The sequence below is a fragment of the Bubalus kerabau genome, chromosome 5 (assembly GCF_029407905.1).
Source record: "Bubalus kerabau isolate K-KA32 ecotype Philippines breed swamp buffalo chromosome 5, PCC_UOA_SB_1v2, whole genome shotgun sequence".
Lineage (NCBI taxonomy): Eukaryota > Metazoa > Chordata > Mammalia > Artiodactyla > Bovidae > Bubalus > Bubalus kerabau.
Genome location: NC_073628.1, coordinates 83,640,109 through 83,664,931, shown reverse-complemented (window position 1 = coordinate 83,664,931; position 24,823 = coordinate 83,640,109). Strand labels below are relative to the sequence as shown.

At 40.3% G+C, this 24,823-nt stretch overlaps 1 protein-coding gene across 1 annotated transcript; it reads left to right on the top strand.

Moving 5' to 3' along the window:
- Positions 1–6,559: 6,559 nt before the first annotated feature.
- SDE2 (SDE2 telomere maintenance homolog) lies at positions 6,560–23,169 on the top strand. The gene is made up of 7 exons (XM_055582014.1): positions 6,560–6,748; positions 12,150–12,267; positions 13,736–13,847; positions 14,177–14,346; positions 15,145–15,259; positions 19,255–19,759; positions 22,835–23,169. The coding sequence occupies exons 1-7, from the start codon at positions 6,629–6,631 to the stop codon at positions 23,054–23,056; spliced, it is 1,362 nt and encodes a 453-aa protein (XP_055437989.1). The 5' UTR covers positions 6,560–6,628; the 3' UTR covers positions 23,057–23,169.
- The last annotated feature ends 1,654 nt before the right edge of the window (positions 23,170–24,823 follow it).

Below are 24,823 nucleotides of genomic sequence, written 5' to 3'. Positions count from 1 at the left end.
AGCATATAGCATAGCATATGTGGTACAAAGATGTGCTTTCCTGGTGGCTCAGATGGTAAAGCATCTGCCCGCAGTGCAGGAGACCCAGCTTCAATCCCTGGGTTGGGAAGATGCCCTGGAGAAGGAAATGGCAACACACTCCAGTACTCTTGCCTGGAAAATTCCATGGACTGAGGAGCCTGGTAGGCTACAGTCCATGGGGTCACAAAAGAGTCTGACATGACTGAGCGACTTCACTTTCACTTTGTGGTACAAGATACATTCTAACAACAGTTGTTGGGTAGCTCTTCAGCCATTTAGAAGCAGATACACAAAGCAGTCAGATGCGTTTCCTGAGTTCACACAGCAAAACCTATGGGGAGTAAGAAATAACCGACCTTTTCTCAGTCAATTTGCCAAATAACATTTCCTCTTCAGGTGCAAAATAAAATAAAATTAGTGAAGTTTCTTTCTTTACTAAAGGTAACTAGTTAATGGATATGATGGTTACTGTTATGTGCCATCTTGACTGGGTCATGAGATGCCCAGACATTTGGTCAGAAGTTATTCTGGGTGTTTCTGGTTGAGATTAACATTTGAAACAGTTGACTGAGCAAAGCAGACTGCTCTCCCTTAGTATGGGTGGGCCCCATCCAATCAGTTGAAGGCCTGAATAGAGTAAAAAGCCTGACCCTCCTCTCAGTAAAGGAGGGCTCCTTTTACCTGGGCTGCCTTCAAATCAGAACATCAGCTTTGTCCTGCCTTTAGACTAGAACCAAAACCTTGGCTCACTTGCTGACCTTCAGTTGAGAACTACACCAGGCTCTCCTGGGTCTCCAGTTTGCCCACTCATCCTGCAGATCTTGTGACTTGTCAGCCTCCTTAATTGTTTGAGGTATGAGCCAATTCTTAACAATAAGTCTCTCTCTCTCTTATATAGTTGCTCTCTGTCTTTCTCTCTCTTTCTCTCTCTATATATATTCTATTCATTTTGTTTCTCTGGAGAATCCTAACACAGTGGACATACACTAATGTCAATTAATTAAAGGAAAAAAATACTTCTAAAGGCTTATCACTTCTCCAGCAGATGGAAAAGAAATGCAAAAAAGCAAAATGGCTGTCTGGGGAGGCCTTACAAATAGCTGTGAAAAGAACAGAAGCGAAAAGCAAAGGAGAAAAGGAAAGATATAAACATCTGAATGCCGAGTTCCAAAGAACAGCAAGAAGAGATAAGAAACCCTTCTTCAGCGATCAATGCAAAGAAATAGAGGAAAACAACAGAATGGGAAAGACTAGAGATCTCTTCAAGAAAATCAGAGATACCAAAGGAACATTCATGCAAAGATGGGCTCGATAAAGGACAGAAATGGTATGGACCTAACAGAAGCAGAAGATATTAAGAAGAGATGGCAAGAATACACAGAAGAACTGTACAAAAAAGATCTTCACGACCCAGATAATCACGATGATGTGATCACTGACCTAGAGCCAGACATCCTGGAATGTGAAGTCAAGTGGGCCTTAGAAAGCATCACTACGAACAAAGCTAGTGGAGGTAATGGAATTCCAGTTGAGCTCTTCCAAACCCTGAAAGATGATGCTGTGAAAGTGCTGCACTCAATATGCCAGCAAATTTGGAAAATTCAGCAGTGGCCACAGGACTGGAAAAGGTCAGTTTTCATTCAAATCCCAAAGAAAGGCAATGCCAAAGAATGCTCAAACTACTGCACAATTGCACTCATCTCACACACTAGTAAAGTAATGCTCAAAATTCTCCAAGTCAGGCTTCAGCAATACGTGAACCGTGAACTTCCTGATGTTCAAGCTGGTTTTAGAAAAGGCAGAGGAACCAGAGGTCAAATTGCCAACATCCGCTGGATCATGGAAAAAGCAAGAGAGTTCCAGAAAAATACCTATTTCTGCTTTATTGACTGTGCCAAAGCCTTTGACTGTGTGGAACACAATAAACTGTGGAAAATTCTGAAAGAGATGGGAATACCAGACCGCCTGACCTGCCTCTTGAGAAATTTGTATGCAGGTCAGGAAGCAACAGGTAGAACTGGACATGGAACAACAGGCTGGTTCCAAATAGGAAAAGGAGTACGTCAAGGCTGTATATTGTCACCCTGTTTATTTAACTTATATGCAGAGTACATCATGAGAAACACTGGAGTGGAAGAAGCACAAGCTGGAATCAAGATTGCCCAGAGAAATATCAGTAACTTCAGGTATGCAGATAACACCACCCTTATGGCAGAAAGTGAAGAGGAACTCAAAAGCCTCTTGATGAAAGTGAAAGTGGAGAGTGAAAAAGTTGGCTTAAAGCTCAACATTCAGAAAACTAAGATCATGGCATCTGGTCCCATCACTTCATGGGAAATAGATGGGGAAACAGTGGAAACAGTGTCAGACTTTATTTTTGGGGGCTCCAAAATCACTGCAGATGGTGACTGCAGCCATGAAATTAAAAGACGCTTACTCCTTGGAAGGAAAGTTATGACCAACCTAGATAGCATATTCAAAAGCAGAGACATTACTTTGCCAACAAAGGTCCGTCTAGTCAAGGCTATGGTTTTTCCTGTGGTCATGTATGGATGTGAGAGTTGGACTGTGCAGAAGGCTGAGCGCCAAAGACTTGATGCTTTTGAACTGTGGTGTTGGAGAAGACTCTTGAGAGTCCCTTGGACTGCAAGGAGATCCAACCAGTCCATTCTGAAGGAGATCAGCCCTGGGATTTCTTTGGAAGGAATGATGCTGAAGCTGAAACTCCAGTACTTTGGCCACCTCATGTGAAGAGTTGACTCATTGGAAAAAACTCTGATGCTGGGAGGGATTGGGGGCAAGAGGAGAAGGGGACGACAGAGGATGAGATGGCTGGATGGCATCACTGACTCGATGATCGTGAGTCTGAGTGAACTCTGGGAGTTGGTGATTGACAGGGAGGCCTGGCGTGCTGCGATTCATGGGGTCGCAAAGAGTCAGACACGACTGAGAGACTGATCTGATCTGAAAGGCTTGGCTATGCAAAATTCATAAAGGATTGCAGATTTCTGTTGACTAGAGAGAAATTAAATTTCAATGTTGAAAAAAATTCCAGTGGTGAGATACTAAATTTCTAGAAGATAGGTGCTGTGTAAGTTTTGCTTTATAGTTCTACTACTGTGAACAGCATGAAAGAAATTCAGCCTTTTTAATATAACAACATTATTTGATGGTGATGTAAGAATGATGATACCAAATAAGCCTTGGGAAGCCACTGTTGGCATGATATGCAAACACGGTAATATCCAGGGCAGTCAGGTGATAGAATTTACTGATCTAAGTCCACCCTGAGTGAAGATGTTTTCTTCTTGCTGATATTACAAAGAGCTAGGCTTCTACATTCAGCACTGACTGTGAGTCCAGCTTTTTATCTCTTCGCTGCGTCTCTACCATATTCTCCTCTTCTGCCCTCTCCAGATCCTTCCCAGCATCAGAGCTAAACACAAACGTCTTCTACCTCTCAACTCCACCTCATCCTTGACGTGTCCTGTTTTCTTCTGTCCAATAAAGGAAGGAGGGTGGAGCTGTGCCTTCACTGGCAGCCAAACATCTTGGGTCCTTGTTTCAGGCTCCACCTCCCACATCAACCACCACCCAGTATGGACTACACAGCTCTTACCCAGAAGCTGTTTTTCCATCCTAGGAGCTGACCTCATTGTTTCTGGGGTTGGAGCCATCTACAAGGCGACACTTGCCAACTGGGGAGTTTATAGCAGTTTTGCGTTTGTGGCTCGGGAAGACTCGGCCTGTACCATTGTCTTTTGTCTTAAGGACAGCATTAACAACCTCCATTCGTCTCCTCTGAGCATAAACATGGCTGAAAACACAGAAGGACGATTTGCATGTCACACGTGGATGTAGTCTGTGAATTCACTAGCTCAGGAGCTTTGCTGTCATTTATGAACATTGCCAGAGTGTACAGCTTTGCTTCCTGTTCTTACAGACCAGCATGATATTCTGGCTCGGTTGAGCCTCTGTCATGGGTTGCCACACAAGCATTGTCTGGTGCTGTCATTTCCTGGTAGTGAACAATTATTCCACATTGCCTCAGAACGCTCTCACAGTGTCCTTCTCGTGGTGGCTGAACCAGTCTTCAAAAAGCAAATGTATAGCTAGAGTCAATCGTTTGGAGAAGATGGGCAGACACAAAGCCCGCGTGGCTTGTTGGAAAGAACACCAAATAGAGTTCTAAGAGCACAGCTACACACTCTTAATAGGAGAGGAACTGGCCCCCACCCACTCACCATTTAGTGTCATAACCCCCCATGTGTCTTCCTGTCTCTTTTCTCCCTACAATGAGGTTGGAAAGGTGGCAGCATTTGTTTCTGTTTTTCCACAACCAGCCTGGCACATAACACCGTCTACTGGAGGCCACCACACACTCAACCATCCAGCCAATCAGCTGTCTTTCTAGATTTTTTTTTTTCCACTGATGTGCACTGTTTTCTTGGCCATAGCCCTAACTTTGGGTACCTTAATTTTCTCATTATTTAAATGTATTCAGTAATTTAATCCAAGTTGAAGCTGCATCTTCAAGAGAGAAAGTGCTCTGTTAGTGCTAACGATGGTGGCACAGTGGTAAAAAATCCACCTGCAAGTGCAAGAGATACAGGAAACGTGGGTTTAATTCCTGGGCCAGGAAGATCCCCTGGAGGAGGATTTAGCAACCCACTCCAGTATTCTTGCCTGGAAAATTCCATGGACAGAGGAGCCTGGTGGGCTAGAGTCCATGGGGTCACAAAGAGTCGGACATGACTGAGCACACACGCAGGCAGGCATGTTTCTTCAGACATGTATTGGGAATAATTAGACTGTCTACCTCAATCCCTGGGTTGGGAATATCCCCTGGAGAAGGAAATGGCAATCCACTCCAGGACTATTGCCTGGAAAACCCCATGGACAGAGGAGCCTGGTAGGCTACAGTCCATGGGGTCGCAAAGAATCCGACACGACTGAACGACTTCACTCACCTTAGTAATTCATCAAATATGCAACTAATATTTATTTAATGCCTACTTTGTGTGTGCCATGGTGCCGCATGCTAAGTGCTTATTGGGAAGATTTAACAACAGATTATATATTACTCAGGAGATTTGTCTTTGAAAAGTTAATAATATTTATTGCATATTTTAAATGACAAATGCCTTTTCAATACTTTTTTTTTAATACTTGGGATTTTTAACAATAGGAATTTAAATGCAAGAAAGGGATAAAGAAGGAACAATTTAATTTAAACTGGAGGTTTTGGAAAGGCTAGATATAATGTTAGTAAAAAACAATGTGGACTTCCCTTGTTAGAAGATAAATACTTGGTGAGACAGTTACTGACTCTGGGGTCACCATGTCACCCACTTTGCAAAACACTGGTCTCTAGCACAGTATTTTTATTATTTTGTGTAATTGTTCTTTATCTCCTGACATTCCCATGGAGGCCCTTTCTCATTTTTCTTCCTATGAAAGTGAAATAAAGACAACGGAATCTGTAACTTCAGAAGTCTTGAAATTCTGTTGTTCATACCACCCGTAAAAATGATTTCTGAATTCTTCGTTGCTTTCCCTTTAGCAGAATTTCATTTGCTAAAGATCTGAGACGCAGAGAATTCGATTCTGTGGGCTGATACAATCGTGCTTAATAGGTACAGATATCTCCTAAGAACCCTTCTATCTCGTGGCTTTTAAATTGTTCAGGATTTTATAAATACCATAACCTCAGCATATTAAAACATTAAGGGATTTCTTCAGATTCCCAGAGCCTTAAAGTTAGACTATGCAAATATGTGCGAGTGTGTTTCCATAGTGCGGAATAAAAGTTATGGCAGGGTTTTTCAGAGCAGCATCACTATAAGCGTCGCTCCTGCCACTGCCTTTCACAAGGGCCCACTTGCTGTGAAATATTTTGAAAACCGAGCTGAAGTGAAGATAACGCAGAGCGCAAACAGGCGGAAATACGAATAAACTGAGCGTGGCTGGCAGAAACCGAGGTTGGCAGTTTCCGCAAAGGAAGAGAAGGCTTGGTAAACCTGGAGGAAAAACCCGCCCAGAGCTGTTGTTTAGAAACCTCCCCACCTCCGTTTCCCTTGCCCCTAGAGTCGGGGAGCTCCCCAGAGCAGAGGAAGCAGCCCCCCAAAACCGCTTCCGCGACTGCAGCTTCCCTTCTCAGGCCCCCAGGGAGCAGCGCCTTCTCAGGCTACGATTCCCTGTGACCCAAAAATAACTACACGGATAGGAGGGAAAGGTCTGAAGCTTGAGGCACAAGGAAGTACTCAGTTACCTTCTTATCGCTTATAGCCAGAACGCTGGAAACTTAACCCCGCGCCAGCCTTTTATAGAGAGTCCCCCGAGCCCCGCCCTAGCAACTTCTCTTAGCAACGCCTCGCCCTGGTGCTCTGCCTTCTTATCGGCCTCAGCCAGGCCCTTCCTTTTCCCCTCCCCCAGTCGGCTTTGCTCGGCTGCTTCAGGTCACGTGACTATCCCCAGGGGAGGGGCGGGGCGGGCAAAAACGTGAGGGGCGGGGCGCTGGGTGAGCGAGCTTACGTCATCAAGATACGCCGGGTGGGTGGTGGTTCTTAGCGCTCCTGGGAGTGCCGAGGTTCTGCGACTGGGTGAGATGGCGGAGACGGCGGCGCTGGTGTGGCTTCGGGGCCCTGGCTTCGGGTGCAAGGCGGTGTGGTGTGGTTCGGCCCCGTGCTCCATACGAGATTTTATCCGTCGACACTGCGAAGATCAGGTGAGGTTTGTGGTTCCTGGAAAGTAGAGGACAGAGGAGGTCGGGGCAGGAATAGGTGCGGTGAGGGTGTGTCGGGGGGTCTATTCTTTGGGGTTTTCAGTTTTTGAGGTTGAGGGTTCCTCAGTTTCAAACTGATAATGAGGGCTTCCGTCGCTTTTGTTTTGTGATGGTTTTGTCTCAGAGAAGGGAGAAAAACCCTTCCGCTCACTGGCGCTATAGTCCGGCCCTCAGTCTGGACTGACAGAATACCCTATGGTATTATTCTCTTCATCCGTAAAGGAGGCATTTGGCCAAGATGATTTTTAAGGCTCACTTCTTACGTTCACTCTACGGATATGTGCATTTTTGTCCTTTGATAGCACAGCCCTGTTAGATCCAACCTAAAGAAGTATGTCATATCCAAAGGATGATTGGGAACGAAATGGATTCTTCTGGTCACTGGTCGTGGCCAAGCATTCACATAGGCCCTGTCGAGAGCATGATTCTTAGGGCCTGTCATTTAGATTATTTCATTAATCATATGATGTTCTTATTTGTCCAGGCGTATTTTTCAAAAACTTATAAAGTTACACATGTGTGGTTTACTTAATTTTGACGTAAGCAAGCTTTTACCAACTATAAGATATTACCTGTTATGTTATTTAAAGAATTAGATGCTCTCCTTGAATCTAATTTTAATTTTGACATTTGACCTCTTACTCTGTTTTTCTTTATAAGTACACCTCCTCCCTGTTTCCCTTGACTTTCTCTGGTTGTTATTTATGAGCTTAACAGATGTTAACACTGCAGTCTAAATCACATCTCTACTTAGACTGGTTCCATGAAGAAGCAATGTGTATTTGCAAATCGTGTAGTTTTTCAGTTTCCCGTTTTCCTCCTATACTTCAGTCCAGTTTAACTGCTGTCAGAACTGACAGTTTCCATCAGTTTGCCATCTGAATGGGGAAATATTTTCCAAAATAGTTGGATTTTAATATCTTTGGAAATAACTCTTATCTCATGAATACAGTTTTCAAACTCATTGACAGTTGATCCAAAGTGGGACCAGAAAAATTTAGACCTTAATTATGAGGAGTCTGGGAAAAAATTTAAAATAAGAAGAAATATGAATGAATGAATTCAGTCATATACTTAAGAAGCATGGCCATAATAAGTATGAACAAAACCACAAAACTTATAAAAGGGCATTTGATGAGATACTGGAATAAATAAAAAGAGCGCAGTTTCACAACTGTGCCTTTTAAGATAAAACTAATCTGACACATGATAAAGTTGGTGTTAGTTCTCCCTGAAGAAATGAAAAATCAGCCCAGCTGTTCATTAGGCTGGGATAACAGACATAGATAGAGCCAGCTGCAAAGTCAATAAGAAGAAACTGTTTCTCCCAAGGACATGGTGCAGTGGTGAAATGTCAAAAATGATTTCCTTGAAAGTCTACTTCTTTTTCATTGTTTTTGAAACCTTACCTTGAAAATCATAGATTATAAGAGTAAACTGCTGTTTGAAGTTGTATCAGTAAGAAGCATCCCACTCTTGCCTTGAGAATCTAAGTCTCTTTGATGTAGAGAAGTACTCTTGATTTCCGGGTGCAGAGCTTCAAATTAAGGGGTTTCTAGACACAACATTGCACATTTATCTTAACTTTGTAGTTTCCGAGGAAACAGGAGCCTGGATCTCCTTCACAGTCTAGACCTGGTATTGACCCTGATACACACAGCCCTGCTTTATTGTGAGCCTTTTAAAACATTGTTTCATTTAAATTTTACCTAAATTCCATCCTAGCCCCCAATCCTATAACTGTATGTTTTTATTTGTTGGTGAGACACCTCATGATTCCTCTGGTGTGCAGTCCCTCTCTTGTAGTGAGTCAAGAAATTTGATTTTGTTTTTCTCTAGTGCCCTTGGCTGATTGGCCCAAGACACATATAATACTTTGTGTTCGAAATGCCTTTTAAAGGTTAAAAACAGTTAAATTGATTCTAAATTTTCTTTTTTTTTCCTACTAGAAAATTGACAAGAATCTTAAGTAGAAAAATGCAATTTTGGTAATCAGTTGTCTGATTAAATAAGCAGTTCTGTTCAGAAATAAAGTATGATGTATAATCTTTGTGCCTTCATATTAAAGTTTTTGAAGTTATTTAGGATTTTAGAAATACCATACTCATTGGATATACAAAATATTAAAAGAAACTAAAGTGGCTCTTAATTTATAAACATTAAATATATAGAAGGTATATTACTTGTCTCGTTTAATTTTGCAGCTTTTTAAAGTAAACAGGATTTTATAGACAAGAATCATCCTTCATGTTAATCACATCATTGTATATGGCCTGAGTTCCCTTCCTCTCTCCTGGTACTATATTTGCCTGGGAAAATGCCAGTCAGTCTAAATCCAGCTCTCCACCTATTTTGAGTGGCATCTAGGCAGTGACCCTGGTAGGGGAACTAATCAGTCTCATGACAAATTCACATACACCAGCCTTAGTGCTGCTTGGCAATTCTACTGTAATTGCATTTGGATTAGAGAAATCCGCTGGATTGCAGGACTGCTGAGAATATTGATCCCGCTAGCCCTTGGGCAGCTGGACAGAACCTGGGGGTGCCCAGAATCTCAACCCATCCTTGGTAACTTTACTCACACTCCCCAGGGTATCATCCAGATATTATTTGTGTTTACCGTGGTATGAAAAGGATTGAGAGGCACTGCTCAGTTCATCACTCTTTCACTCTCCTGGATTACTCTCTCACATCCTCTCTCTTTAAATCTCCAAGACTTATTTCATCTCAAGGACAAACTTTGTATTCAAGCAGTAAGGACAGAATTTTCCTCTCCTCACAGCAGTGCTCTGGTAGGTACCTGCTGTATATTCAGCCTTCTTGTGTGTTACTGTGGATGAACTGTCATTATTTTACAAGTAATGTGCAGTTCTCTTCTACTTTGTAGAGTAACCCCTCCTTCTCACCTACTGAAAGACTTACTTGGCATTAGTGCTTTCTCCCCTGTATTTTCCAGTGTTTTCCCTTTTTCCTGGATCATTCCTACCAGTGTTCAAACATGAGCCCACATCCCTTCCAGCTATCGCTTTATTTTCTCTGATTTTCTTGATTAAAAAAAATATGCTTAAGCATAAAGCTCCTCTCCTTTAGAACCCACTCTAGTTCAGCTTTTCTGTTCCCATCACTTCAACAGCTCTGTGTCATGCTGGTCAGTATCTTCTGTGTGGCCGTATCCAACCATCAGTTTTCAGTTTTCATCTTGCTTGGCCTGTTGGTCTCAGTTTGCACAGTTGACCATTCCCCCCCTTAATACACTTCTCTCACTTGTGCAGAGGACACCCTCAGTTCTCTTCCATCTTGCTGGCCTCTCCTCTCCAGTCTCTCTTGCTCCTTCGTCCTCATCACCCTGAACTCTGAAGTTGGAGGAGCCCCTCCCTCATCCCAGTGGTTTCGTCCATACTCTGGGCTTTCAGTGCCATCAGTGTGCTGATAGCTTTCAAGTGTAAATCTTCAGCACAGACTTCTCCAGACTCCAGACTTGTATAGCACCTGCTCTACTCGGCATCTCCATCTGCTTGTGTAATAAACATCTCACACTAAAATATCCGAAACGAGACTTATTTTCTCTTTCAAATTTCCTTTTCTGTCTTAAAAGGTGGCAACTCTATTTTTCCATTTGTCAAACCAAATTTTTGTAATCTAGTTTCTCTGTTGAGCTCACTCCCTTCACTAGAGCGTTGGCATTTTCGTTCAGAGTGTCCTCAGAATCTCATATTTCTCTTTCACTCTGCCACTACTGCCCTGGTACACATAGAAATGTCTCACCTGGATTATCCCAATGATCTCTCTGCTTCTGTAGTCTTATCTTTACAGTTTAACAGTTTTACAGTTTAAGAGCATGACTCTGATCTCAGTTTGTTCAAAACTCTACAAATAGTTTTATTCAGAGTACCATCCAGAATCCTTAAATGGTTTTGAAGGCCTTATCACTCCCCTTTGTGTACTTCATTCCAGCCATGTTGGCTGTGTTGCTCTTACTTGAATGCTCTAAGCTCATCTCTGTTGCAGTCTTTGCATTTGCTGTTGCCTCTGGAATGCTGTTCCCCCAGACAACCATATGGCTTATTCTCTCACTTTCTTAAATTCTCTGCTTTCTCTGACTGACCATATATATTAACTAGATTACCACCTCACCTATCCACATATTTTAATCCCCTTTACCCTGCATATCACCACTTGACATAATATATAATTTGTCAATTACATAATTATATCAAACATAATATATGTTTGTTCATAATTTGTCTTCCCCCACTAGAATATAAGCATCATGAGGCAGGATTTGCATTCACTGTGGTATTCATGGTAGTATTCCAACACTTAAAAAGTACCATGCTTATAGTAGGCCGCTGAGTGAAGGAATGGGTCCCATTAAAATAGCTGTGTGATGTGCTTCAGAATGAATGTTCATAGTTTCCACTTCAGGACGTTGCCAGAAATGCCTTTTTCCTTTCTATTTGTATTTAGATCACTTTATTCTTCATGTTGCAGATTTAATTGTCAACTTTCTATATAACCTCCTATAAGTTCCATATAACTTTGGAGAATACTCCTCTGTTGTGTTATTTTATGGCATCAGAAACTTGTTTAGGGACTTCCCTGGCAGTCCAGTGGTTAAGACTCTGAGCTTCCACTGCAGAGGGTATGGGTTTGATCTCTGGTTGAGAGCCAAGATCCTACATGCCAAGTGTTGGCGCTTAAAAAAAAAAAAGAAACTTGTTTAGAAAACTTTACGGTATTTATATTTTCTTTACATCACTTGTTCTGACATAGAGTGGGTTTGGGGGGGTATGTGGGCTTCTTCAGAGATTGGCTGGAACTCAGGAAGACGCTGGCAGAAGAGATTAGTTACCAACTGCCAGCTGATTCTAAAACCGTTAAAGCTTATGTAAGTGTATTAAAAACCATATTTTTGTCTCCTCCTCTCCCCTCTTCTTATCCCTATCTACACTTTTCAAGATGTCACTTTTAAATTTTGGGCAACAGTGTTCAACTTGGTATTATTTTTAAAAGAGGAAATGGGACCGTCAGAGTTACTAGATCTGAGCCCTGACTCCTATTTCCTATTAGAGAATGAGAAAGAGCAGTTTTAATTTTCACCCAAGAGGCAGAAAGTTCTTTATATCATGATTAGGTAAGTATTAGGAAAAAGTTATACCTAGAATACATCATAAAAAATGACTTTTTTCTTTTAGTGGTTTTCATTTTTTTTCAATTCAGCAGATATTAACTTATCACATCTACTATCTCCTTGTAACTGAAATAATAAAAAATAAGCTAGGTCCCTTCCTGCAAAAAAACTCATCTCATAAACAGCATTGAAAGAACCCCTCACTGTCTCCAGGTTGTTCCAGTGGAATGCTTCTTTGTGAAGTGCAATGGATCACTCGTTAACACCAGTGACACAGTGCAGCATGGAGCTGTTTACAGTCTGGAACCCAGACTTCGTGGTGGAAAAGGAGGTAGGACGTGAATGTTGACGGCTTAGTAGTAACATATCTGCATTCTGTGGCCAGATGTATTAAATTAACAAACTCCTTGGTCTCTAGTGTACCAGCCTTGATTTGTCTTATGAAGTCCTTTGTTAATTTACCTAGTTTTGAATATTTTCTCTTTTATTCTTTTTGGGGAAGATACAGTATGATAAAATTCCCACCTTTTCCAGCCCAACCAGATCACTCTTTGGCACCCTAGGCTCTCAGTCTTTGGGGAGAATTAGATGAAGAGAGGTTATGGCTGTTCTGTCCAGTTTGCTGATGAGTGTTAGAACAATCAAATTTCCTTTGCTGTTCTCAGCATTTTGTTTGGTTATTCTAGTTCCATGGGAAGTCTGATGTCACTTTATGAAATACAACTGTTTACAGATTGAGGTAGATTAAGGTCCTGGTTGTAGTAACTCGTCTTAGAGAGAAAACAAACTAAAAGAGCAAAAACTGAATATGAACAGTTCTTGGTATTTCTCCTGATAGACTAACATATAATTCTTAGGCTTTCTCAAAATCTGTGGTGACTCGGTTTGGTTTTCAAAGAACTAACATCTCAGATTACAGTCATTCTGCTGTTTGAAATTCTGTCAATATGAAGCTTGTTGTGTCAGCCAGTGACAGATTAAAATTGTTTTATTGCAAAATCTCATCATATAATTTGTAAAATTCTTAATTGTGGAATTTTGGGATTTCTGTCACTAGGTATAGCCCTCTAAAATATCCCAGTGGTATTGCAGAAGTATAAGAGAAAGTGTGACAAGCACGAGATTGAATCACGTTTATCAGTATTCTTACCTTTGCTACCTAGGTTATAATCTTGATGTGCATTTCCTTTAAAACCGAAAAGAAAATAGAGATCACCTTTACTCTTATGATAATCTTATAATATAATAATACTCTTTTCACAAGTTTGGCTTTTGTCCATCCTTGAATACTTAAAAAAATTTTATTTACTTATTTTAATTGGAGGCTAATTACTTGACAATATTGTGGTGGTTTTTGCCATACATTGACATGAATCAGCCACGGGTATACATGTGTCCCTCGCTCCTGAACACCCGCCCTCCCATCCCCATCCCTCTGGGTTGTCCCGGTGCACTGGCTTTGAGTGCCGTCTTTCATGCATCGAACTTGGACTGGTCATCTGTTTCATATATGCTAATATACATGTTTCAATACTATTCTATCAAATCACCCCACCCTCACCTTCTCCCACAGAGTCCAAAAGTCTGTTCTTTACATCTGTGTCTCTTTTGCTGTCTCGCATATAGGGTCATCATTAACATCTTTCTAAATTCCAGATATATGTGTTAATATACTGTATTGGTGTTTTTCTTTCTGACTTACTTCACTCTATATAACAGGCTCCAGTTTCATCCACTTCATTAGAACTGACTATCCTTGAATACTTTTTAACCTGCTTTCTCCAAATACATTTGTTTAGGTTTTGGCTCAATGCTCCGAGCACTCGGTGCTCAGATTGAAAAGACAACCAATCGAGAGGCTTGCCGCGATCTCAGTGGAAGAAGATTACGAGATGTCAATCATGAAAAAGCGTAAGATGCCCCCCTGTTTTGTTTTTTAAAGAGACATAGTTTTCTGTCATTAGTGATGGCACACGAACCACACATATCAGAAATGTGAACTTAAAATACTTACGCTCTAATTTGTTGTTACCAGACTTAACCTTTTTCATGATTGAATAATTATCTTTGGGTTTTAGTCAAGTCCATAGCAGTATGCTAGTAAGCATGGCACGCCTTTCTGAGGGACTATCACAGTGTGAATAAGAGTGCAATAATTTGTATAGGTGGGGTGTTACCTATATAAAAGTACGTGTGTATAATTTAGCCATTTAGTTACATCTCCTCTTTCCCATCTCCAGAATGGCTGAATGGGTAAAACAACAAGCCGAGCGAGAAGCTGAAAAGGAGCAAAAGCGCCTGGAACGACTGCAGCGGAAGCTTGCAGAACCCAGGCACTGCTTCTCCAGCCCCGACTACCAGCAGCAGTGCCATGAGATGGCCGAGCGCCTGGAGGATTCCGTCCTCAAAGGTGAGGAGGAGGGTTCCTTAGTGCCATCCGCAGGCATCCTGGAAGCCAGCTCTTCCACACCAAGGGCAGTTCTTGACCCTTCTTAGGTTACAGACTTATGAGAATCTGATGAAGCTATGAAATTTCTCCACTCAGTAATGAACACAGTATGCCTTACTACACAGAGGGGAAAAACCCACATATCCACACAGCATTTGACATAGTTGATCCCTGAGCTCTGGGGGCTCATGGGCCCCAGGTAAGAATGCTTTTTGTGCTTCCTGGGAATAAGCTAAGTCTTCAGGAGGTACCAGGACTCCCAAATATTTGCTTTCAGTTTTAGATCCCCTTTTAATTAAATGGTTTTTAATGGGAATGATTATTCTTAGCTTTTATGTTTTAGCATCAAAAGCATTATGCTAGGACTATTGTGCATTCAGCTGGATAAGGAGGAGTCTTTTCCATCAAAAGGGAGAAGCTGAAAAGGAGCAAAAGGGGGAAAGATAGTTGTATGCAAATACAGGGATGTATAAGGGGGTGAATTGTTAGGTTTGAGGAGTGTTAGGAATGGATCTGTAAGCTTCAAAGTTACAAATTGGACATAGTGCTTTAAAAATCTGGTTCAAGAGCCAAAATGGTTATTTTAAATCTGTAAATTTAAGATTAGTCTCATTTTAACTGGATTAAATTTTGGTATGCTAAGAAATTTAAATCTAGAGCTTTAGGTTGCAGCTCTTTTTGCAATCCAGATTATTTATAAGTTCTTTAATTAAACTTAGTCCTGATAGTAGAAACTGAGTTGTTAAAATTTGTGGCTAGGCATGCAGGCTGCCTCTAGCAAGATGGTATCGGCAGAAATCGGTGAGAGTCGGAAACGGCCAAACAAATCAAAAACAGACGGAGGAGCCAGTGTAGGGAAAAGGAAATGCTTTTGGTAAGTATGTTCATTTTCATTCCAAATAGATCTTTGAGGACTGAAGAAAAATATTTTTTTCTTTCTGTTTATCCCTCTAGAATGTCTTCTTCTGAAACTTACCTTCTATATTTCTTCCTTGTCTTATCTGGTATAAACACACTTTTAAGTAAAGTCTAATGGAAGCTCAGAAATTTTCCAGAGTGTTTCAGATCAGGTTTCAGTGATTCTCACATTATACACATTAGTAATGGTTTCTGCCGTAAGTGCCCTTAATAGAATCTAAGGGACAGTTTGTTTGCCTTCAGTGAAAAATCACACAAAAAATAGCTTTACACTTGACTTACTATTAGATGTTGAAAGAGGTTAACTTTCAAAGTTCCAGGGGGAAGCCATGGCTTTAGTTTCCAAGTTGTTCTATTTTCTCTGGTTTTTCATAGTCATCACTGAGGTCTTTGGTCACCTTTCCAGACCTCTCTTCATCATTTTGCGCTTGTGGGTGAAAAGCGCAGCGGTACTTTTTTTATCCCCTTTTACTCTTAGTTCCTCCTCCCTTCCCGGCTGGTCCTCTGGTTACCAGCTTAGTTCTCTCGGGCCAAGAGTCGGATCTTGGCTTGTTTGTTGGCTTCCCCTTTGGGGATAGAAAGGTAATTGTTAACTAAACACTATTTAACTCAGTCCAGCATAGACTTTTTTGTGTTCTTTCTGAAATGGAAATTAAATGTTCCTGAGAGAAAATGTAATGGTATTTCCTGTGGGTCTCTTTTTTTAAGCCAGTTTTATTGATATATAATTTATATACAGTAAAATTCACCCTTTTTGAACAGTTCTTCAAGTTTTGAAGTTTATAATACATGATTATGTCAGCATCACCAAATCAAGCTGTAGAATATTTTTGTCAGTCTCAGAGGTTCCCTTGTGCCCTTTTGCAGTTAATTTTCCTCCCCCCACCTCTACCCTGTCAGCCACTGATCACTAGCCTCATGTTTGTTCCTGTGGTTTCTTTTTTTCTAGAATGTCATATAGCTTTTTGTGTCTCTTTCTGTTTTTTTTTTTTAATGCTTCTAAGAGCATTTGTTATCAGATCTAAACTATTAAAGTATTAGCAAGGAGGTATGTTTCCACTGAGTTACTTAACAGTGCATTCCTATAATACAGCCAAGAGATGCACACACATCAGTCAGTTCAGTCCAGTCGCTGAGTCGTGTCCGACTCTTTGTAACCCCGTGGGCTGCAGCATACCAGGTTTCCTTGTCGATCACCAACTCCTGGAGCCTACTCAAACTCATATCCATCAAATTGGTGATGCCATCCCACCATCTCATCTTCTGTCGTCCCCTTCTCCTCCTGCCTTCAACCTTTCCCAGCGTCAGGGTCTTTTCAGATGAGTCATTTCTTCCCATCAGGTGGCTAAAGTATTAGAGTTTCAGCTTCAGCATCAGTCCTTCCAATGAATATTCAGGACTGATTTCCTTTAGGATGGACTGGTTGGAGCTCCTTGTAGTCCAAGGGACTGTCAAGAGTCTTCTCCAACACCACAGTTCAAAAGCATTAGTTCTTTGGTGCTCAGCCTTCTGCACAGTCCAACTCTCACATCCATACCTGACTACTGGAAAAACCATAGGTTTGACTAGATGGGCCTTTGTTGGCAAAGTAATGTCTCTGCTTTTAAATATGCTGTCTAGGTTGGTCATAGCTTTTCTTCCAAGGAGTAAGCGTCTTTTAATTTCATGGCTGCAGTCACCATCTGCAGTGATTTTGGAGCACAAAAAAATAAAGTCTGTCACTGTTTCCATTATTTCCCCATCTATTTGCTTTGAAGTGATGGGACCAGATGTTATGATCTTAGTTTTCTGAATGTTGAGTTTTAAGGCAATTTTTTCACTCTCCTCTTTCACTTTCATCAAGAGGCTCTTTAGTTCTTCTTTACTTTCTGCCATAAGGGTGATATCATCTGCATATCTGAGGTTATTGATATTTCTCCTGGCAATCTTGATTCCAGCTTGTGGTCCACATGTCAATGGTTATCATCAAAATATAAATATGAACACATCCACATACATCCCTCCCTTCCTTCTGTTCTTGTGCTGCCATCCTAAATGAACAAGTCCTGGTGTATATTACTCAGAGACGGTTTAATCCATGTTCAAAATGTTTTTTGTTTTGTTTGTTTAATCAATTATAACAAAAATATTTACAGATTGGTTAATTCAGCAGCTCTACTTTTATCATACATTGTCACCTCTGGACATCTAGAAAGCCTCGATGTTGTAAAATAGTGTACCTTGTCTACAATAAACATAGTTCAGTTCAGTTCAGTTGCTCAGTCCTGTCCGACTCTGCGACCCCATGAATCGCAGCACGCCAGGCCTCCCTGTCCATCACCAACTCCCGGAGTTCACTCAGACTCACGTCCATCGAGTCAGTGATGCCATCCAGCCATCTCATCCTCTGTCGTCCCCTTCTCCTCCTGCCCCCAATCCCTCCCTGCATCAGAGTCTTTTCCAATGAGTCAGCTCTTCGCATGAGGTGGCCAAAGTACTGGAGTTTCAGCTTCAGCATCATTCCTTCCAAAGAACACCCAGGGCTGATCTCCTTCAGAATGGACCGGTTGGATCTCCTTGCAGTCCAAGGGACTCTCCAGAGTCTTCTCCAACACCACAGTTCAAAAGCATCAATTCTTTGGCACTCAGCCTTCTTCACAGTCCAACTCTCACATCCGTACATGACCACAGGAAAAACCATAGCCTTGACTAGACGAACCTTTGTTGGCAAAGTAATGTCTCTGCTTTTGAATATGCTATCTAGGTTGGTCATAACTTTTCTTCCAAGAAGTAAGTGTCTTTTAATTTCATGGCTGCAGTCACCATCTGCAGTGATTTTGGAGCCCCCAAAAATAAAGTCTGACACTGTTTCCACTGTTTCCCCATCTATTTCCCATGAAGTGATGGGACCGGATGCCATGATCTTCATTTTCTGAATGTTGAGTTTTAAGCCAACTTTTTCACTCTCCTCTTTCACCTTCATCAAGAGGCTTTTGAGTTCCTCTTCACTTTCTGCCATAAGGGTGGTGTCATCTACATATCTGAGGTTATTGATATTTCTCCTGGCAATCTTGATTCCAGCTTGTGCTTCTTCCACTCCAGCGTTTCTCATGATGTACTCTGCATATAAGTTAAAAAAGCAGGGTGACAATATACAGCCTTGACGCACTCCTTTTCCTATTTGGAAGCAGTCTGTTTTTCCATGTCCAGTAAACATAGGTACCTTACAAAAATGCACATACAGACCCATGGTTGTAACTTAAAACTGTCTTCTAGATAATGGAGATATTAGCCAAGAGCCCTTCCTCTCACCCTGCCTCTTACTCCTGTCTTCAGCATTTCAGTGACAAAGTAGCAGATTACATTTAGTTCCAAGAGGTGGATTAACATACACAGTCCCAGAAGACACAGCCCTTCATTATTATAGGAAGGGCTGGGCCTTCTTTTTTCACTTAGCATAATGCTTTTGAGACCAATAGGTGGTGTTATATGTATAGATAGTTCATTCCTTTCTATTGCCAAGTGTTGTTGCCTGGTATGGCTGTACCACAACCTGTTTATCCATTCTTTAGTTGTTAGGCATTTGGGTAGTTTCCAGTCTGGGGCAGTTATGAGTAAAACTGGATTTTCTTTTAACTGTTCACTTTTTTATCTAATTTCCAACAGTTAAAATTCATACAATATTAGGAAAAAGGCTTTAAGCAAAATCAATTAAAGAGAGTCACATATTTTAAAGAGCGATCTTTAGGATCTTTGGAATGTTGTTCTCAGTCTCACTGAAATGTTTTTTTGCTTCTGTTTATACCTTTGGGATATCTTGTTCTGAAACTTACCTACTCTCCATCTCCATCTCAAATAGCAGGTATCCTTATTCAGAGTCTGTTTCCTGGACTAACTGCAGCTCTCTCTTTTAATTTTTTTTTGAAGTTGAAGCTGTAAATGGCATTAAATCTTTCTATTACTTTCTGATAGGATGGGCATGGAAGGACTAGGGACCTCAGAGGGGTCCAGCTCTGAGAACTCTGACGATGACAGTGAAGAAGCACCTGGTACTTCTGGAATGAGCTTTCATGTTTCTCAAAATGGCTGTGATGGTGTTGACACGGCAGCTGAAATTCCGAGTAGTTCTCAGCAGGCAAGAGTATTGAATACAGACTGTAGATCACCAGAAAAACTACAGAGCCCTTTGACTGACTCTGGGAACAGTATTTCAGAAGACTTGTGTGCTGAGCTGGGGGAGACACCTACCCAGGAGTACATGGAGAGGAAGAGGGCTGTAGAAACAGAGAACACCCGGGAGAAAAAGGAGGCAGAGGGTAGAGAGCCCTTAGAAAAGGAAGCAGCTGGAGGTGGGCAGAATACAGAGCAGGAAACAAAAGAAATGACTGATGGGGAGCGAGCTGCCAAGGGAGCACCTGGAGAAGATAGGCAAAACATTGCCGTTGCCAAGCTGGAGGCCAGCCAGTTAGGAAACACGGTAAGTAAATTTTAGGAGTCGATGTCTAAAGCCAAGTCAGTTTTTTTCCTTTAAACCTTTTATTTTGTATTGGGGTATACTCGATTAACAGTTTTTGATAAATTCAGGAAGCAACAAAGGGACTCAACCATACATATACATGTATGCATTCCCCCCCAACCCCCCTGATATCCAGGCTGCCACATAACACTGAGCAGAGTTCCATGTTAAAGCCAAGTCAATTTAATCTCTGCAGTAGGTCATTAAAATGAAAACATGTGCTTTTCCCCATCAGCTGCTTAGTAGAAGGGCTTGTTTAATAATCAGAAGTAGATGATAGTGAAGCTTGTCGTGTCTCCCCCCGACCCTATCCCCCAAAAGAAAAATCCCTGGATTTTTTTGTTTTTAATCTGTGGAATTGGTATTATTTTGCCACTAGGTGGTGTCCTTGGTTCTATATTTCATCTATTCTAGGATGCACATTTTTCACATTTTAGTGTCTCTGAGTTTGGATATATATCACATTACAGTTTGCTTGGTATGATCTATTCTTTCTTAATAATACAGGCAGTAGTAAGGCATATTATGATAGATGTCACTTTTAGATTTGATGAAATGTACCCATTTTCCTATCACTACATTTCTTGTTAGTTTTTCTTTCTCAGGTGAGTTACTGTTTGAACACAGTTGTCAGTTGGATGTGAACACCTTTCCTGCAGAAGAGGAGCAGTTCCTTTTAAATTTATCATTAAATCTTAAGCCCTACACTCAGCTTTTTAAAAACTCATTTTCATTATGCATGCTTTCCCTTAAATAGTTATTTGCTATCGTCAATGGACTGACTTCAGCAAAAATCTTTAACGTTTATTTTTCAGTCTAATGATTTCTTTTTTAGGACAGATGAAACCTGACTTGGCTTCCTTTGATAAACACAAAGCTTACCATTATTTATTTAAAGCATCTTCCCTACTCCCAGGAAATAAGCAGAAATGCATATATTGCTCTTTCTAGGGGAGATAGTGAAATTTTTTGAGCTAAGGGCTTTAAATTGACCCTCACACCATCTCTGGAGTTATAACAATATTCAGCTTTTACGTAACTCATATATGCTAGGAGTTTATCCTGAGCAAAGTCTTAGAAAAATGAAAAAGGAAAATAGAATAAAACCTGATTTGACTTTTAATCTTTGAGCTTTTAACTGTGGAAATTTTGTTCTTGATGTAGTTGTAGCTGTTGTATTCATAATAACTCTGTGCAGCCATGTGTGATTCTCCAGAGACACATGGTGGGTTAGGATTTGGCCATATATAAAGAAGTCAAGATGCACTCTAGAAATCTAACAAAATAACGTTAAAAAAACAGATCAACTAGAAAGATAATCTATCTGTAGACTTGTTCAATATTTTTTTATTTTATTATTATTTTTTTTAATTTTATTTTTTAACTTTACAATATTGTATTGGTTTTGCCATATATCAGCATGAATCTGCCACAGGTATACACGTGTTCCCCATCCCGAACCCTCCTCTCTCCTCCCTGTCCCAATATTTTTTTAAAAACAACTTAACTTTGAGAGAATTATTATCCTTTGAATATGCCGACAAAGGTCTGTCTAGTCAAAGCTGTGGTTTTTCCAGTAGTCATGTATGGATGTGAGAGTTGGACCATAAAGAAAGCTGAGCACCGAAGAACTGATGCTTTTGAACTGTGGTGTTGGAGAAGGCTCTTGAGAATTCCTTGGACTGCAAGGAGATCCAACCAGTCAATCCTAAAGGAAATCAGTCCTGAATATTCACTGGAAGGACTGATGCTGAAGCTGAAGCTCCAATACTTTGGCCACCTGATGGGAAGAACTGACTCATTTGAAAAGACCCTGATGCTGGGAAAGATTGAAGGCGGGAGAAGGGGACGACAGAGGATGAGATGGTTGGATGGCATCACCGATTTGATGGATATGAGTTTGAGCAAGCTCCGGGAGTTGGTGATGGACAGGGAAGCCTGGCATGCTGCAGTCCATTGGGTTGCAAAGAGTCAGACATGACTGAGTGACTGAACTGAACTGAATATGTTTTTTAAAAAACTAAAAAAACAAACAAACTCCTAGGTGAGGGACTTCCCTGGTGGTCCAGTGGTTAAGAATCCCCCTTCCAATGCAGGGGACGTGGGTTCAGTCCCTGGTTGGGGAACTAAGAACCCACATGCCTGGGGGCAACTAAGCCCTTGGCACCACAACTGGAGAAAGCTGATGGGCTGCAACAAAGACCCAGTGCAGCAAAACAAAAACAAAAACAAAAAAACCCTAGATGAACACTCGCATTCTTGGCAGAGCATCCGGCATTAGAAGTATTTAATTTTGTGTAAGTCTATAAAGTTACTTGGTTGATAGAACATTTACAGGTCTTTTGAACAGCATTTAAATTTGTCAAGTGAGAACTTTGACAATCATGATTATTTGATTAGAATAGAAAGCTTAAGATTATGGGGTTAGGGAACTTCCCCTGGTGGTTCAGTGGCTAAGACTCCACGCTCCCAGGGCAGGGGCCTGGATTCCATCCCTGGTCAGGGAACTAGATCCCTCACGCCACAATGATGAAGGTCCCATGTGTGACAACCAAGACTTGATACAGCCAAATAAATATTTTTTAAAAAGATGATGGGGTTAATATCAGTAGAGTCATAGGCATAGGATTCTCATTAAAATGAACCTTTATAGTATGCTGCTTTTTCCTCCAGTCATAGTGCAAAGGGTAGGCGAGGTAGGTGAAGTATGTTTTGCTGTTTGAATTTTTACTAGATAAGTCAAAAAAGAAAAGTTATGTTCATACATATTAAGATTTATCTGTTTAGGAATCTTACCACTTATGTTGTTATTCTGAATACCTGTTTCTAAGTATATAGATTAAAAATTAATGTTTACTTGAATTGAGAACATGTATAGAATAACATGATTATTAGGATTCAGTAGTAAGATATGGCATATTAAATAAAAATTTCTTGAAAAATAGGATGTCAGTGACAGTTGAAGAAAGTTTTAATTAGAGACAAAAGAATGGATGACTTACTTAAAATTTCTGTCTTTTTTTTTCTTTTTCTCAGGATATCAGTCAGGAAACTTTCGATTTACTGGCAATCAGTTCTGTTGCAGAAATGGAGTTGCTGGGCTTGGAGAAGCTCAAGTGTGAACTCATGGCCCGGGGACTGAAGTGTGGGGGCACTCTCCAGGAGCGGGCAGCGAGGCTCTTCTCTGTCAGAGGACTGGCAAAGGAGCAGATAGATCCAGCTTTATTTGCCAAGCCTTCAAAAGGGAAGAAGAAGTGAATTTCATCAGAGCTGATTTTCTGTTTCTTTATAGTCTAGTGCTTATAACCTGTATAATGTTGACTCTTGAACGTTATTCCTTTTGCTATTAAAGGTGACTTTTTAATAATACAGTTCTAACTATCCTCTTTTTCATTATTAGATTTATGGAATTAATTTGTGAAACCATCTGAGCCTGAAGATTTTTTTTGTGGGAAGCTTTTTTATAGCTCATTTCTTTAATAAATATAGGGCTATTCAGAGTTTGGGTTTCATTTTGTGTCTTTTAGATAAGTTGTACTTTAAAAGATTTGTGGACATAAGATTATTCATAATATAGTCTTTTCTATCCTGTAATATCTGTAGGAGCTGTAGTGGTAATTTCTTTTTAATTCTCATACTGGTAATTTCTGTTTTTCTTGATCAGTCTAGGTAGAAGTTTATTGTTTGTTGATCTGTTCTCAAAGAACCACCTTTTGGCTTTGTTGCTTTTTCTTAATTGTTTTTAATTTCACTGATTTCTACTCTTTATCCTTTCTTCTAGTTTGCTTGGGTTTACTTTTCTCTTTTTTGTTTTTCTTCTTAAGGTATGTGCCCAGTCACTGATTAGACTTTGTCTAGTATAAATATTTAAAGCTGTGAGTTTTTCTTTAAGCACTATTTTGACTCCATCTCAGAATTTTTAATATATTTTCATTTTCATTCAGTTTAAAATATTTTCTAACTTTCTTATGAAGTCTTCTTTGACCTATGGATTATCTAGAAGTATGTTGTCTAATTAGCAAATTTTAAAACTTCAATTTATTTAAACTAAAAAAAATAGTTTACCCATTTCTCCCATCCTGTACTCCCTGCCTCTGACAACCACCAATCATTTCTCTGTAGCCATGAAGTTGGGGTTAGATTCCACATGTAAGAGAGGTCATACAGTATTTGTCTGTATCTTACTTAATTCACTGAGCAAAGTGCCCTCAGGATCCATTCATATTCTGAAAATGGCAAAATTTAATTCTTTGTTAACGGCTGAATAATACTGCATCGTGAATATTGTTCATTTGTCATCCATTTATGTGTACTTAGGTTGTTTTCATATCTTGGCTATTATAAATAATGCTGCAGTTAGTATTGGAGTGTACATAGCTTTTCAAGTTTTTGTTTTCCGTTTTTATCATTATTTATTTATTTACTTTTGGCTGTGGCTCATGGCTTGTAGGAGCTTAGTTCCCAGACCAGGGATTGAAACCCAGGTCCTCAGCAGTGAAAGTGCAGAATCCAAATCATGGGACTGCCAGAGAATTGCCTTTTTTTTTTTTTTTAGTAAAGAGTGGGTGGATGGTGCACTTTCTGAACCCTCACATATCTGGCAGTGTTTTTCTGTTACTTTTGCATATATGATAACCTTGACTGGATATCAAATCCTAGTTTGCAGTCTTCTTTAAAAACAATAGATATTTGCTCTTGTTTTCTGGGATATAATATTGCAGTAGAGAAGCTTTTGATTCTGATTTTGAGTTTCTTAATGTGAATTTTTTTCCTTGAATAGATACTGCTTTTTCTTTATGCTTTAAATTTTAAAATGTCACCATGTTATTTCTAGGTATGGTCTCTTCCTTAATATTTCTTAGTATTAGGTGACTTTTTTCCAGTCTAAAGACTGGCCTTTTAATTTTACACCATTATTTTCCTATTATTTGATTGTTGCCTTTATTCTTTGTTTCCATGGAACATGATTTTTGCCATATCCAATCTGCTGTTTACCACTCTTGTATTGGTAAACAATTAGGCTTT